Source organism: Oryctolagus cuniculus, chromosome 8 (genome assembly GCF_051225735.1).
Source record: "Oryctolagus cuniculus isolate XC-2025 breed Fujian yellow rabbit chromosome 8, ASM5122573v1, whole genome shotgun sequence".
NCBI lineage: Eukaryota > Metazoa > Chordata > Mammalia > Lagomorpha > Leporidae > Oryctolagus > Oryctolagus cuniculus.
In genome coordinates, this window is record NC_142874.1 from 20,316,717 (window position 1) to 20,333,230 (window position 16,514).

The 16,514-nt window shown below is 41.6% G+C and overlaps 2 protein-coding genes across 3 annotated transcripts in view; one reads left to right on the forward strand and one right to left on the reverse strand.

The window, feature by feature from the left end:
- Positions 1-5,260: 5,260 nt before the first annotated feature.
- LOC127489660 (transforming protein RhoA) lies at positions 5,261-6,783 on the reverse strand. 2 transcript variants are annotated; one of them, XM_051841355.3, is made up of 2 exons: positions 6,221-6,783; positions 5,261-6,112 (listed from the first exon to the last, which is right to left on the reverse strand). In XM_051841355.3, the coding sequence occupies exons 1-2, from the start codon at positions 6,778-6,780 to the stop codon at positions 6,064-6,066; spliced, it is 609 nt and encodes a 202-aa protein (XP_051697315.3). In that variant the 5' UTR covers positions 6,781-6,783; the 3' UTR covers positions 5,261-6,063. The 2 variants fall into 2 exon arrangements, with proteins under 2 accessions (XP_051697315.3, XP_089158132.1); XM_089302006.1 differs by lacking the exon at positions 5,261-6,112 and having other exon boundaries at positions 6,170-6,783.
- A 400-nt stretch (positions 6,784-7,183) lies between these two features.
- Positions 7,184-16,514, forward strand: part of LOC149124884 (carboxypeptidase E-like) — a 237,425-nt gene continuing 228,094 nt past the window's right edge. Inside the window, exon 1 of the mRNA XM_089302002.1 lies at positions 7,184-7,317. The gene's annotated coding sequence lies outside the window, so the exon portion shown is untranslated. The remainder of the gene's footprint in view (positions 7,318-16,514) is intronic.

The following is a 16,514-nucleotide window of genomic DNA, read 5'->3' on the forward strand; positions in this document are numbered from 1 at the left end:
TTAAAGCCTGAGCTGGTATTTTTTGACATTAATCTTCCCAAATCATTTGCTGCTTCTTGTGGCACCGAGAGCTGCAGGCTTTTGAATTGTGTGGTCTAAGTACTGGGAGAGTCTTAACAAACCTCCACACCTTCTTTGGTCTGTTTGGCTTGTGGAGGCAGTGAGGTCCCAGCATGTTGGAAAAGAAGTAGGAGCTGGCTGTTAACGCCGAAGGAAAACCCTCCCTGGCTGTCTGGCCAGCTTACCAGTGCAGGAAAGCAGGCAGAGCGTGAGGGTGCTGCTGACCACCACAGCTGGGCTATTTCTCAAGGAGGGAAGAAGAGCAAATGAGGCCAGCATCAGGTTTCATACCCAAGGCTGTGTCTGAGATCCTGAAGGCCCAGTAGGCACGTGGGAGGATGGAATCTCAAACTCAGCAGTCAGGGAACTGCGTATTCTCAAAAATCTTCTGTCTGTACCTCCCAGCAGGTGTATTTATGATTGAGTACGTGCTGAAGAGAGATTACCTAACAAATGTTTTAACGCTACTAAACCAATACAGGAGAAAACATTTGAAAGTACTGTGGAGAGATGAAGCAGAAAATTCGACACTCCACTTCTTAGTTCTTACAAGCTGCAATAACAACATACCATAGACTGGGTGGCTTATGAACAATAGAACAACTTTTTTTTTCTCACATTATGGAGGCCGGGATGTGCAAGATCAAGGTGCTGATTCAGCATGGTTTAGCACAATTTTCTTGCTCTGTCCTCATATGGTAGAAAGGGTATGGGTCTCTTTGGGACCTCTTTTATAAGAACACTAATCCCAATCATGAAGACAGAGCTGCTTCAAATCACAGCCTCAAAGTCCAGCCTCTTAATACAGCCACACTGGGCTTTAGGGTTGTAATACATGAGTTTTTGTGGGGACAGAAACACTCAGAATTACACTTTGTATTGACATATTAGCCCCTTTCTTCTTCTGTACATTACTGAAATCCACTGTCTTGGGGGTACCTGGAGGGTTTACTATTCACTAAATTTTGACTTATGAGTATTTTCATATACATATATATTTGTCATGATTTTTAAACTCAATGACATTCAATTGATTTAATAAGCTGTGACATCACACAAAGCAAGTACGCTATCTTCACAAGGAAACCAACGCTTAGAGAAGTTAGACTACCTGTATGACACCACACAGCTAATGAGTGCTTAGAACATGGCTCTCCTGCCAGTGGTTAGTACAGTGGATGTCTCACCACAAGGTACCATTCCTCTGACAATGGGAGAGCCTGTCTGAGGACATGATGCAATCAGAATTATCTTTGGAAAATGGGATTTGTGGTGGGGGCCATTTGACAGTATTCTCTCAGACAGAGAAGCTACCTCATTCTAGCAGAAATGAAAAGGTTTTTTTAAAAAATTTTTACTATCTGGGATTTTTTCTAAATATAGAGGATTACAGCATTTCTTCATGAATTAAGGCTTGAAAGTCATAGGGAAAGTATGATTACATTTATTTTACAGATGAAAAAACACAGGCTTAGAGATGTTACGTAGTTCACAGTGGAGTCTGGACTTTGCCTATAGCTTCTGGAGAGAAATTTGTATCATAACTATCTGGAATGTTTTTATTTGAGAATGTGGCTGGCCATGACTGATAATCTTCAGATGAGAGCAGACCACACCAGAAAGCTCAGCCATGTGATTTTAGAATTGGGTCTTTGAATCATGTGGTATCAGTTAACCTGGAGGCTGAATCTCAACTATAGAGGCAATCAGTCAATCCATCAGGCTTACCTAATAGGACCACATAACAGCTCTGCACACGGGGAGACCTGGGTCAGCTTCTCCAGTTGGCAGCACTGCACATGTGTTTATCACCACGAGTGCCGAGAAGGCAGTATGTGCTAAGGGCATGTGGAATCCTCTGTTCCCCTGCATTACAATTGGTCATCACCAGGTGTGTAACAGCCTTCCTGATTACTGTGGGCCTTTCTCGTGAATTAGCAAGCCCAAGGGTAGCTTTGGGAAACTACTGACTTTTAAGTTGGTGCAGAAGTCAGAGAGAAATCTTGTATAAATTTTCCCTTTTTACTTTGTAGCTGGACTGTAACTCCTTGCAGTGGGTGTCAGAAATGATCATGCACTCAAACTATAGTTTGGCTAACTCCACGTTAGTAACCAGAGCCAAAGCCTGAAATGGAACCCAAATGATTGTAACACAGGTGACACACAAGTGCGCATACAATACTACAATACTTTTTTTTTATTTACAAAATAGTGTTAATCAATCACCATAGTGCGTCCTACCAGGAATATCCAAACCAGTGTAGAAATTGCTGAAACAAACTTCAGTAGAAACGACAGTAACCAGAGCATCTGGAAAGTGGGGTGTAGTGGGAGGTAATAGGAAGGAGTCAGTCGGCTGGGGCACAAAGTAGCAGAACCCAGTGAGAACTAGTTCCTAGTTTTTGGCTTTGGCTTGACACAACTCCAGCTATTGCAGCCATTTGGGGAGTGAACCAGTGGATGGAAGATCAATCTCTGTCCCTCCTTCTCTCTCTGTAACTGCCTTTCAAATAAATAAATCTTTTTAAAAATTACTTTTAATTTTTTAAATTACTTTAAATTTTAATCATACTTTCTATAATGCAAGTATATCGTAAATAAGTGTATTTCACATTTTATTTGATTTGCATATTAAGCTATATGTTCATCCTCATAGGCTGGCTTTAACCAATAATACAATCAGCTAATGATAACAGAAAGTAGATGATCATATTGTCAATTCATATGCTACTCAGTGGAAAAGCAGTGATGTAGATTGCAAATCTCAGGCTTCAGTTGAAATTCTTGTTTGTTTCATCCATGACCATTTGATAGCCAGGCCAAATTTCCTTTACCTGAACATCTGCATGGGTCATTTTCACCTAAGAGAAGCAAGATATTATGACACTCCCTTTGCAATTTGTACTTTTTTAGGCAAGACAGTGATTCTCAAGTTAAAAACATTTAGAATCAGATCACATGATAAAGTTGACAGCAAAACTCATTAAAGGAAGAGAGAGATTCTAATACCACTTCAGTAGGGGAAAAAACCTATGTGCACTTAATCTGTTCCACTTATTATATAAATTTTCCAACAGTTATTTTAAAAGTTTCTTTCATTTTTAAGATTAGAGATCAGATACTTAAAAAAGCAAATTGATAGTTTATTTTTTTCTACAACTAACAATTTATTAGGAGCAAATAAACAAATTGATAGTTTATTAAGTTGTCCTAGAGACTTAAATGTCTTTGAAATCTTACAACCATGCAAAGATGTGCATTTGGAATCATGGGATCTGCATGCCAAACTACTTCTGGATATTCAGTTTTGCAAAAAGTTAAAGCCAGAGAGATGGTTTTCATATCAAATGGTTTCATAAGAGCTGAGTTGGTTCCAAAGAGGACCTCTGCTCTCGGCAGTAGTATCAGGCCTATGTTATCTGCTTCGTGACTTGTAATTGCTGATATGTAGCTCACAATTAGTACACAAGGCCTTAATATAAGTGATATAATTGATTTTCAGAAAAATCATTTTTTTATTCATTGACCTCTTTTGAAGAACTGGAATTTTTACCATTCCAAATACTCTGAATTAGAACTAAGCAACTATATTTTACTCACAATTGTGTGCAAACTAATAAGTGGAATAACCCCTGTCTCATCACGAGCTACAGTGAAACATTTTTCACTGTAAAATTATTTTTCTACCTGAACAAAAAAGAATTTTTTTAGTTTATAGTCGTCCAAAAATGACACAGGTTGAAACACAAAGTCTGGGTAGTAAAAATGTATTAAAAAATGCTACAAAAACCAGCAATTGTATAGGGAACACTTTTATGAAAGCAATTTCAGAAAATAAGTGAACACATTTATCTTTAAAATATAAAGTCTTTTCTCACTCTTTTTTTTTTTTTTTTGGGTGGGGGGGGACAGGCAGGGTTAGACAGTGCGAGAGAGACAGAAAGTTCTTCTTTCTGTTGGTTCACCCCCCAAATGGCCACTATGGCTGCTCGTTGCAGCCGGCGCGCTGCGCTGATCCGAAGCCTGGAGCCAGGTGCCTCCTCCTGGTCTCCCATGGGGTGCAGGGCCCAAGCACTTGGGCCATCCTCCACTGCCCTCCTGGGCCACAGCAGAGAGCTGGACAGGAAGAGGAGCAACCAGGACAGAATCTGGTGCCCCAACCGGGACTAGAACCCGGGGTGCCGGCGCTGCAGGTGGAGGATTAGCCTAGTGAGCCGCAGCGCCGGCCAAAAATATAAAGTCTTCTCTGTCTCTCTCTCTCACTGTCTAACTCTGCCTGTCAAAAAAATATATACTCTACTTTGATATATTTGTGATACTCTACAATGCCCAATGAATTGCTATACATTTACTTCTGATGATACAGCAATCATTTATGCACTTACTGTTGTAAAAAAGTACTCAATTTGAAAATTTAAAAGTATTTCTTGAACTTTTATAAGTGAAAGAAAAACAAAGAATCTCTTTATGTTAATATAGCATGAAATCGCTGTATCTGTTTATTTTGTAACATGAGCATTTTTAAAAGAAAAAATGTAATCAGAATTTTTAAGTTTACCTCTGTTTCGGCCAGTCACAAAACTTCCAGTGAAAAAGTTCACCTTGTACATCTTAGACATGTATGTAGACAATAGCAGAGAAGGTTGTGGTGGAACCAGACACCCAGAACCTCATTTCTAGGGGACAGCAAACTACAGCTAATGGACTAAATTTGGCCTGGGGCCTGTTTTTGCATAGCGCTAAGAATGCTTTCTATTTCTTTAAAGGGTTGTTAATAAAATAAACCACCAAAAAAAGAATACACAACAAAGAATGGTCTGGAAAGCCTAAGATACTTATGATGTGGCCCTGTACTGAACAAGTTTGCAAACCATTTCTACCAGTGTTTTACAGAATTCGGAATGGAGCTACAAACCAAGATAATGTTTGTTTATTCCCACCATGAAGATATATTTTAAATCTTTATAAATCCTATCAGGTTGCTTAATAATTTAGACTAACAGTGACATTGAAATCTGTCCTCCATTACCACCTTTCTTGCCATTTCAGGTTTCAAAAAACTTCAGCACTGTTTTTGGGGCTGAAACTACTTTTATTTTATTAGTTGGAAAAATTAACAAGTACAGGGGAAAAAAAATTAGTCCACTAAAGCGAAGCGGGAAATCAAGTTCCACCTTTAAGATTGGCAATTTCTCTGTGAGGGAACCTAGACCCAGTGAAGAGAAAAAGCGCTGTGAATTACAGCCAGAGCCTGCAGGCCAGGTGAGAGAGATTATAGCACCTTCCACAGATTCTAATTGCCTCAGGTGTGAAAACAAAGTCCTATTGACTTAGCTCATCTCTGGAAACAGGTACTGATATAGGTAGAAAACAAGTGATGTGGTTATCTTTTACCAGAGATAGTAACACAGTGGGAATTTCAAAACTGAAATTGAAACTTCAATCTCAATTTTTTTCAAACACTACTTTTTTTTTTTTTTTTACAAGCCAATACACATTCTGAAGGGTTGGCAAATATCGGTATTATGCAATCCAATTATACCAAAACCACATTTAGCCTGGGGTAGATATATTTATTTTTGGTAACATACATTAAGTGGCACTAATTACACAGGAACCATAAGGTAACAAACCTGAAACCACAGAGCTGTAACTCTGCCACAGCCGCATGGACTTGGGTTTTGCTGGCTGAGTCCCCACTCCCCCCCCCCTTTTTTTTTTGAAACAAACTGGATACCCAGAGGTACACCAATGAGATCTGCTAAGGAGCAAAGCTCCGCAGTGGTAACGCATCAGAGTACCCTGCAGCTGCCAGGTGGGATGCTGGTTTTAAAGTAGTTCCAACCTCATTCACAAGAGACACCTGCTTTCTCTTTCAAGAAAGAAGAAGTGAAGAAATTCACAGCACCTGCTGTGTCAGGCAGGGTTAGGGTACAGGACAGTGGCGGGGGGGGGGGGATGGTGGTGGTGGCCGAGTTGGATATCATTGACCATGGTTGACTTCTAAACACTGTAGCAAGGTGACTTCCGGTTTGCAGTCTTTGGTAAACCACTGATAAATGAAAAAAAAAAAAAAAACACGCCAATAAGCAGACAGGAAGCCCCGCGAACACGCCACTCGCACCGAGCCGCAAGGTTTCACAGGACCAGGCAGCCCCACCTCTTCTTGCCGCGTCTGGCGTGCAGAGCAGCCCTCGTGGCCATCTCAAACACCTCCCTCACGCCCTCTTTGGTCTTCGCCGAACACTCCAGGTAGCCGAAGGCGCCAATCCTGCTGGCCACGTCCCTGCCTGCCTCAGGCCGCACGGGCTCCTGCTTCCAGGCCGCCAGCGCCCGCCTGGTGCCCGCGTCGTTCCGCAGGTCCTTCTTGTTCCCCACCAGGACGAGGGGCACGCTGGGGCAGAAGTGCCGGACCTCCGGGGCCCACTTGGCCGGCACGTTCTCCAGGCTGTCCGGGCTGCTGATGGCGAAGCACAGGAGCACGACGTCGGTGTCCGGGTAGGACAGCGGCCGCAGGCGGTCGTGCTCCTCCTGGCCGGCCGTGTCCCACAGCGCCAGCTCCACCCGCCGGCCGTCCACCTCCACGTCGGCCACGTAGTTCTCGAACACCGTGGGCATGTACTCCTCCGGGAAGTGGTCGCGGCTGAACACCACCAGCAGGCTCGTCTTGCCGCAGGCGCCGGCTCCCACCACCACCAGCTTCTTCCGGAGGGCGGCCATGGCGGAGGGAGGCGCCGCGCCCGCCGCAGGCCCTGCCCGGGCGCCAGTCCGGGGCGTCGCGGAGGCTGACGAGGGAACGGACGTGCGCGAGCCGCTCGGGAGCCCTGCAGCTCCGGGAGCGGGAGACGTGGCGCGCTTTCCCTTCTCCCCGCCAACTGGGGCAGTGTGAGGGCGGCGCGGAACGGCCGTGTGGACACGGCGCGGTGCGGTGTGTACAACGGCAGGAATGACCGGAAGCTGTGTGTGGACCTCGTATTTATAACAACCACGATGGCGGCATGGAGATGGTGCGGTGCTGGTTTTCACAACAGCAGGAATGACTGGAAGCTGTGTGTGGACCTAACATGGCGGCTTGGACACATGGCGCCTTCTCTTTTCCCTGTCAAGTGAGGACAGTGTGAGGACGGCGCGGTGTGGAGACGGCGCGGTGCTGGTTTTCACAATGGCAGGAACGACCGGAAACTGTGTGTGGACCTCGTTTTTGTAGCAACCGCAGTGGCAGCGTGGTGACGGCACGCTTCTGGGTTTCACCTCCAGGTAGGAACGCGGGCTGTGCAGGTGCATGGTGCCACCTTGTACGCCAGCAGTGTGGATACTATGCATGCTGAGGCAACCTGAGTTTAGGGCCTTGAACCCTGCTCTGAGAATTAAGTTAGGTCGGGTTGGGTTTCTACTCTCTGGCCTGCTGGCTGTGCGAACTTGAGCAAGAGTTTTTACCCCAGTGGTGTCCTCAGGAAACATACTCATGCAGAAAGGGAAAATGGAAACTGCTTAATGATGTTTGAGAATTTTTGATACAACAGTTTAGTTTTATACATCCCTATACATTTTTCCATAATACATCATTATATTTTTAAATTAAAAATTCATTTCACAGGAGAAAGGAGGAAAGGGTAAATGCATCCCACTTATGTCAGGATATTTTAATTAATAAGTTTTTTTTTTTAAGCAAAAACTCCATACCTTGTATACCATAATCTGAAATTTCCTCATTCCGGCAAAGACACTCAAGGATAGAATTTTGATGGGGAGGTCCCAGTAGAACAGAAACTCCCCCCACGGCAGATTTGAGTCTCTTGTGCTCAGTGTTATACCTTAAGTACCTGGAGTGCTTCTGGCCCAGAGTCTCAATGACTTAGAAGGACATCCTTTTGCAGACAAAGGAGTCTATGAAGATCTAGGCATTTGGTATTAACTAGTTGAGAGAAAGGGTTAAATGAGGTTCAGAAATGGAGTTTGAAAGGGAGAATCTGACTTAAGGTGTAAGTGATAGAATTCATTGTTGCCAGATCTTAGCAGCCACCCTACTGTCTGTTTTTAATACATACCACTAATGTCATAGAGCAGGAGCCATTTCAAAAGGAAGCCATGAGGGTGTTGTAATATGTATGCAGTGAAGACGTAGTGCAACACAAACCTAGGTGTAAACTATATAACAGACAAAAGAAATGTAAGTCAAATTAATAGGTGTCTTAGATCTGTTACAAAAAGGGAAAAATACTAATTACAGAAACGCTGATTGTAAAATGACTTTTTTCTTGGAAAGGGACAAGGAATGATTATACAAATCATGTTTATTAATCTTTGTTGAACTTTGAGTTTTAGACATCTGATAAGGAGGGAAAAGTTAACTGAATCACTAAAAATACAGATCAGCATAACTCATGAAGTTTATTTAGATCATGTCTCAGAATTTATTTACATTACTAAAGTAGTAATCCCATGGGATAATTTGATTTACTATATCTATGAATTATATTTATAATAAGCAATAGTGTGGAATGGTGTGACAATCAAGACTTGGTAGTAGAAAAGTGTGTTTTGGTGCTGTGTTGTCCATTATTTGAATAGCTTTGGGAAAGTCAATCTGGGTCAGTTTTGTTGTCTGTAAAATGGGGACAATAATACATACCTTAGCAAGTTGTAGTGAGAACTATATGAAGTAGGTAAAATAGCTGGATCAGAAGTGAAACAGCTAGGACTTGAACTGGTGATCATATAGGATGTTGGTGTTGAGGGTGGTATCTTAACCAACTGGGCCACAATGCTGGACATTGATGAAGCAGTGAAGCACTATTAATCAGTTTCCATAAATGATACAGTTTGTGTTAGTTTCTGAGACCAAATCCATTTCTAAATGTTCTGCTCTTTAGAGTTACTGTGTAATTCATGTCATATTTCCTGTTTGATCTAATATATGTAATATTTTGGCATTTCTTTCTTTTTTTTTTTTTTGACAGGCAGAGTTAGACAGTGAGAGAGAGACAGAGAGAAAGGTCTTCCTTCCATTGGTTCACCCCTCAAATGGCTGCTATGGCCGGTGTGCTGCACCGATCCGAAGCCAGGAGCCAGTTGCTTCTTCCTGGTCTCCCATGCGGGTGCAGGGCCCAAGCACTTGGGCCAGCCTCCACTGCCCTCCCGGCCCACAGCAGAGAGCTGGACTGGAAGAGGAACAACCAGGACAGAATCCGGTGCCCAAACCAGGACTAGAACCCGAGGTACTGGTGCCTCAGGTGGAGGATTAGCCAAGTGAGCTGCGGCACCGGCCTATATTTTGGCATTTCATCAACAAAACACAACAAAAACAATTCAAAAGAACGTATTCAGTACTTTACATCTGGAAATGTAAGGGAAATTGGCTTATGTTATACAGTGGAGGCACCATTGGAAATTAAGGGGTTTTCTAGGGGTACTTCAGTACTTTCATATCCATTTGTAAACGCTAGTGGAAAATTAGCGTGACTAAAGCAGGGTACTGAGGATTCAGACCCATCAGGCCTGGAGGTTTTCTCAGCCTGTCAGGACTACTCAAATAGTCTAAATGCATGGGTACTCCCCAAATTCATATGTTGGACTTCTAATCTCCAAGGAGGAGGTGGGGCCTTTTGGAGATGATTACATTTAAAATGTAGCCCTTACACATGCACATTTACAAGAAGAAACAGAAAGCCGCCTGTCCCTCCCATCACGTGAGGACATAGTGAAATGGTGCCTTGTAGTAACAGGAAGTGAGCCCTCACCAGAGATGAAAGCCGTTGCTACCTTGACCTTGCACTTCCCAGCCTCCAGAACTGTGAGAAATACCTGTTATAGCACCCCAAACAAACTAAGACACCAAACAACTGAAGTCCTAGTTAAGGGCAAACAAATCATGGAATGGAGATTTTAACCATCAAGCATAAGCCTCTCCTCCAAGTTTCTAAGTTTTAACAATTTCACCCTTTTCTCTTTGTTCCCTCAAGCCTATGGATAAAAACTGTTTCTTGCAGTTGCTACCTCTTGTCTGTACTCTTTCAGTGAAACTATTTAATAGTTTTTTATTTAGTTAACTATGTTTTATTTGAAATTATATGGTTTGACTTTCAGCATTTTCAGTTATCGATAGTCAGCTGTGGTCCGACAATACTAAATGGAAAATCCAGAAATAAGCAATTCATATTTTAAATAGCATTGTATTTTTAATAATTGTTAATTTTGTTAGATTTTTTTGGAAATCTCTTGCCATGACTAATATGTAAATGAAACTATCACAAGTATATATGTCTAGTGAAAAGTATCCATGGTATATATATATGGTACTATCCATGATTTCTGGCATCTGCAGAATGTCTTAAAACATATCCTTGGTTGATAATGGAGGACTATTGCATCTCTGTGTAGTTGATACTTTTTGAATGGACACTGATATAGTTCTCGTATACAACATTTTCCAAATGCAACTCCATGGGCTTCAGTCTTATAATTCTATCCTGTTTTTTAAAACTTGAATGGAGCTTAAGTAGTGTCATCTTATATTCCTAATTATTTTGTTAGGCCTTCCAGCACTGTCCATAGATTAGCTTGTCTTCACTGGTGTCATGGATATCAGAATGTAGGACATGGGAATCTACTGAAGATTCTTGCACAGGGGCTGGCATGAGAAAAGCAGTGTTTAATAAAGATTTATGAAAGGTTTTATGGATGGTGTAGAAAGCTAGGGGAGAGATCACAAACAGGCAAATTTCTGTGTTGCAAGTTATGTTCAATATAATACCATTTGTGCTGGGGTGGTGGAAGTGGGAATAAAAGTGAAGACTTGGCCGGCGCCGCGGCTCACTAGGCTAATCCTCCGCCTAGCGGCGCCGGCACACCGGGTTCTAGTCCCGGTCGGGGCGCCGGATTCTGTCCCGGTTGCCCCTCTTCCAGGCCAGCCCTCTGCTGTGGCCAGGGAGTGCAGTGGAGGATGGCCCAGGTGCTTGGGCCCTGCACCCCATGGGAGACCAGGAAAAGCATCTGGCTCCTGGCTCCTGCCATTGGATCAGCGCGGTGCGCCGGCCGAGCGCGCCGGCCGCTGCGGCCATTGGAGGGTGAACCAACGGCAAAGGAAGACCTTTCTCTCTGTCTCTCTCTCTCACTGTCCACTCTGCCTGTCCAAAAAAAAAAAAAAAAAGTGAAGACTCAATCAAGAGCTATTGTGGAAGAAGAAATCTCCGTGACAGTGGACTTTAGACATGAACTCTGGTCCTACCTGCCAAGCTACTACCGTATGGTAATGGGAGTCAGGGTTCTCCGTGAGATCTTGCCCATGCCTACCACTGTGTTTGCATGCACAGAGTATTTGCCGAACAAAACAAAAAATAAGCCATTCAGTAAGGTTGAACTCAAGAATCAGATTTCTAGGCCAGCACCCGAAATTAATTTAGGGTATTTCATAAGCTAGGCCATAGCAGAGGCAGCATACAGAAAGCACTGGGATTTTCTCAGTATTTTTGTCACACTCTCAGATTTTAGTAGCTCTTGTGAGATCCGATGTTTGTCCTTTGGTATTTGGAGTAAGAATTGTAGTGAGGAGAGAAACATTACTTGATACTCCTGTTTCAACTTTAGTCTTAGGGAGATTGTATGTGTCTGAATCTGGGGGGCTGGACTTGTATAAAATTTCTGATCTTTCCCAAATCATGTACTTCTCGCTGCTGCTGGTGGGTCTGGAGTATGGTGTGTTCCCTGCATCTCGGCAGGGACAGAAGAGCACGACGGCCTTCCATCCGTGCAGTGTCTTGGGTTGGTGAATTTCTTGCTTGTCTTCCCCACCACTCCCACCAGCAGCAGTTGGCTTCAGATAGCTATCTTTGAAGGATGTGGGAACCACTGGGTTTCCTGCTCTTCTGTCATTTTAGGTGTTGCCTACTGGTGATAATAAGGGGTTATTTGCAGACAGGTTTGTTGGTTTTCCCGTGTAGGATTCCCCCCAAAGGTTTGGGGGCTGACTTGAACTTCGAGAAAAGCAGATAATTCATCCAAATCTACCCATACATCTTGGTAACTGGATTCTTCTTATAGATGAGTTACAGTTTATTTCATCTTTACTTCTGATGGTTCTGGTTTATTTTCATATTGCCCCACCCTTACTTGCACAAAGTCTTAATGAACTTTTTTACTTGAAAAAATTTAAAATTTCTCAGTGATACATGAATTTATTGCATTACTCTTCATTTGCAAACATTTGAAAGTTGGATTATTTATTGGATACATTTAGATTAAAATTAATATTTTAAATATTTAATAATATTAAATATTTATTTAAAATATTTGTTTAGTATTTAATCAAATAACAGTATTTTAGAGTTTTAAAATTTTATTAGTGGGGTAGGAAGAAGTGGGAAAGAAGGGAGATTTTTGTAAGTGCGGTGTTTAGTTCTGAGGAAGTAAGGTGCATGAGGGTGACAATTCTTCTGTGCTTCTGAGAAGGGCAAGGTGGTATTCTGTGATGAAGCATGACAGATGGAAAATTATTTTACTCTAGGCTCATATGAAGGCTGCATATGATGAACACAAATTCACATTTGAAGATTTCTGAGGCAGCCAATGTTAAGATTTTAAAGCTACTTAAGATTTTAACTGATTTCTTAGAAGGATGACTTCTGCTCTGTGATTTATATCCTGTAGTGTATGACTGTTTTTCTGTTAATAATCTTCCTGTGAGTTTTCTGACTTTCCTTCAAGACACTTGTTTCTACTACTTGGATCATGCTCTGGGTCACAAATTTATGTCTTGAGAAGGCTGTTGCACAATCTCAGGCTTCAAGAAATAGTTCTGTGTTTCTATTTTATTATATCTCAGCATGTATATGAGCAATTTCCATAATAAAATCAAAGCACTTTTCTTTTTGAGAGAGGTAAGAATACATCAATCTGAAGAAATAATAAATGAGTCCCTGCCAGTTGTGCCTGTTTTCTAAAGTAGAGATCTCATCATGACTCATCATCCTGTCTTCTATGAATTCCATGACTCTATAGACGGAATGTGAATTCTCCAAATTCATATATTGAAATCTAATCCCCAGTATGTTGGTATTTGGAGGTTTTTTCTTTCTTTCTTTTTTTTTTTTTTAGCATTTTTGAGATATGTCCATGAAATTTATTTTTATTTTTTAACCTAGAAACATTTTATTTAAGGCATACAAACTTTATGCATTTCACATTTACAAATGTTGGAACATAGTGATTCTTCCCCTCCTGACCTTCCTTCCACCCGCTTCCCACCCTTCTTCAACATCCTTTGTTAAATTTACTCCAAGGCATTTGATATTTTTTGTAGCTATTGTGAATGGGATTGATGTTAAGAGTTCTTTCTCAGTCATGGCATTGTCTGTGTATACGAAGGCTGGTGACTTTTGTATGTTAATTTTATATCCTGCCACTTTACGAAACTCTTTTATGAGTTTCAATAGCCACTTAGTGGAGTCTTTTGGATCCCATATATATAGAATCATGCCATCTGCAAATAGAGATTGTTTAACTTCCTCCTTCCCAATTTGTATGCCTTTGATTTCTTTTTCTTGCCTAATGGCTCTGGCTAAAACTTCCAGGACTGTATTAAATAGAAATAGTGAGAGTGGGCATCCCTTTCTGGTTCTGGATCTTAGTGGGAATGCTTCCAACTTTCTCCCATTCAATAAGATGCTGGGCTTGTGTTTATCATAAATTGCTTTGATTGTGTTGAGGTATGTTCTTTCTATACACAGTTTGCTTAAGGTTTTCATCATGAAAGGATGTTATATTTTATCAAATGGTTTCTCTGCATCTATTGAGGCAATCATATGTTTTTTTTTTTTTTCAGGCAGAGTGGACAGTGAGAGAGAGAGACAGAGAGAAAAGTCTTCCTTTTCCCATTGGTTCACTCTCCAATGGCTGCCGCGGCCAGCACGCTGCAGTCGGTGCACCGCGCTGATCCGATGGCAGGAGCCAGGTGCTTATCCTGGTCTCCCATGGAGTGCAGAGCCCAAACACTTGGGCCATCCTCCACTGCACTCCGGGGCCACAGCAGAGAGCTGGCCTGGAAGAGGGGCAACCGGGACAGAATCCGGTGTCCCGACCGGGACTAGACCCGCTGTGCTGGTGCCGCAAGGCAGAGGATTAGCCTAGTGAGCCGCGGCACCAGCGGGTTTTGTTCTTTAATTTGTTAATGTGATGGTTCACATTGATTGATTTGCAAATCTTGAACCATCCCTACATGCCAGGGATAAACCCCACTTGGTCCTGGTGAATGATCTTTCTGATGTGTTATTGGATTCTATTGGTTAGTATTTTGTTGAGGATTTTTGTGTCCATGTTCATCTGAGAAATTGCTCTATAGTTCTCTATTGTATCTTTTTCTGGTTTAGGAATTAAGGTGATGCTGGTTTCATAGAAGGAGTTTGGGAGGATTCCCTCCCTTTCAGTTGTTTTGAACAGCTTTAAAAGAATTGGAGTTAGTTCTTTTTAAATGTCTTGTACAATTCAGCAGTGAAGCCATCTGGTTCTGGGCTTTTCTTTGTTGGAGTGGGGGAAGTCTTTATTACTGATTCAATCTCCATCTTGGTTATTGATCTATGTAGGTTTTCTATCTCTTCATGGCTCAATTTAGGTAGGTTGTATGTGTCCAGGAATCTATCCATTTCTTCTAGGTTCCCTGATTTTTTGGCATACAGCTTTATGTAGTAGTTCCTGATGATTCTTTTTATTTCTGTGGTATTTGTTGTTACATATCCTTTTTCACCTCTGATTTTATTGATTTAGGTACTTCTCCCTCTTTTTTAAAAATTATGACTAAAAATGGCAATTTTTACTGGTGAGATGTGTTTCTTGTAGGCAGAGAAAAGATGGGTCTTGTTTTTTAACCCATTTTGTATCAGTGTGGTTTATTTTTTCAAAAACCAGCTTTTTGTTTCTCTGATTTTTTTGTTTCAATATTGTTTCTTCTCTAATTTTAATTATTTCTTTCCTCCTACTAATTTTGCATTCGGTTTGTTGTTTTTCTAGGTCCTTGAGATGCATAGATAGCTCATTTATTTGGTACCTTTCCAATTTCATCATGTAGGCACCAACTGCTATAAACTTCCCTCGTAACACTGCTTTTGCTGTGTCCCATAAGTTTTTTTTTTTTTAATTTTTTTATTTGACAGGTAAAGTTATAGACAGTGAGAGAGAGAGAAGGAGACAGAGAGAAAAGTCTGCCTTCCGTTGGTTCACTCCCCAAATGGCCGCTATGGCTGGCGCTGTGCCAATCTGAAGCCAGGAAGCAGGTGCTTCCTCCTGATCTTCTATGCGGGTACAGGGGCGCAAGCACTTGAGCCATCCTGCACTGCCCTCCCGGGCCACAGCAGAGAGCTGGATTGGAAGAGGAGCAACCGGAACTAGAACCTGGCACCCATACGGGATGCCGTTGCTGCAGGTAGAGGATTAAGTGAGCCACAGCGCCAGCCCCATCCCATAAATTTTGATATGATGTATTTTTCTCTTCATTTGTTTCCAGAAAGTTTTTATTTCTCTTGATTTTTTTCTGTGACTCACTGTTCATTCAGAGCCCTGTTGTTTAGTCTCCATTTGTTTGCATGTTAGCTAGAGATTCTTAAGTTGTTGATTTCCAGGTTTTTTCCATTGTAGTTAGAGAAGATGCATGGTATGATTTCAATCTTTTAAAATTTCCTGAGACTTGCTTTATGGCCTAGCAAATGGTCTATCCTAGAGAAAGTTCCATGCACTGGTAAGAATGTGTATTCTGCCACTGAGGGGTGAAAAGTTCTGTAGATATCCTTTAGGTTCATTTGGTCTATAGTGTGGATTAAGTCTGTTGTTTCCTTGTTGATTTTCTGCCTGGTTGATCTGTCCATTGCTGAAAGTGGGGTATAGAAGTCCCCATTACTGTTGCATTGGAGTCAGTGTCTCCCTTTAGATTCATTAACATTTCTTTTAATTAGCCAGGTACCATTTAATTGGGTGTCTATACATTTATTATAATCACATCTTCCATGTTGAATTGATCCCTTAATCATTACATATTGCCCTTCTTCATCTCTTCTAACATTTTTTATGTTAAAGTCTATTTTCTCTGATATTAGGATGGCTACACAAGTTCTTGTTGGTTTCTGTTAGCATGGAATATCTTTTTCCATCCTTTCACTTTCAGTCTGTGTTTATCTTTGTTGGTGAGATGAGTTTCTTTTAGGCACAAAATAGATGGGTTTTGTTTTTTAATCCATTTAGCCAGTCTGTATCTTTGAATTGGAGGGTTGAGGCCCTTTATGTGGAAGGTTACTATTGATGAGCAACGACTTGGCCCTGCTGTTTTTGCTCAAATATCCCCGTTGTTTACTTTGGATTTATATTATACCTTTACTGGGTTATTTTCTGCTTCTCATTCTTTCATAGTGATAACCATGTTTCTGTGTTTTCTTTGTGTAGCACATCCTTAAGCATGTTTTGTAAGGCTGCAT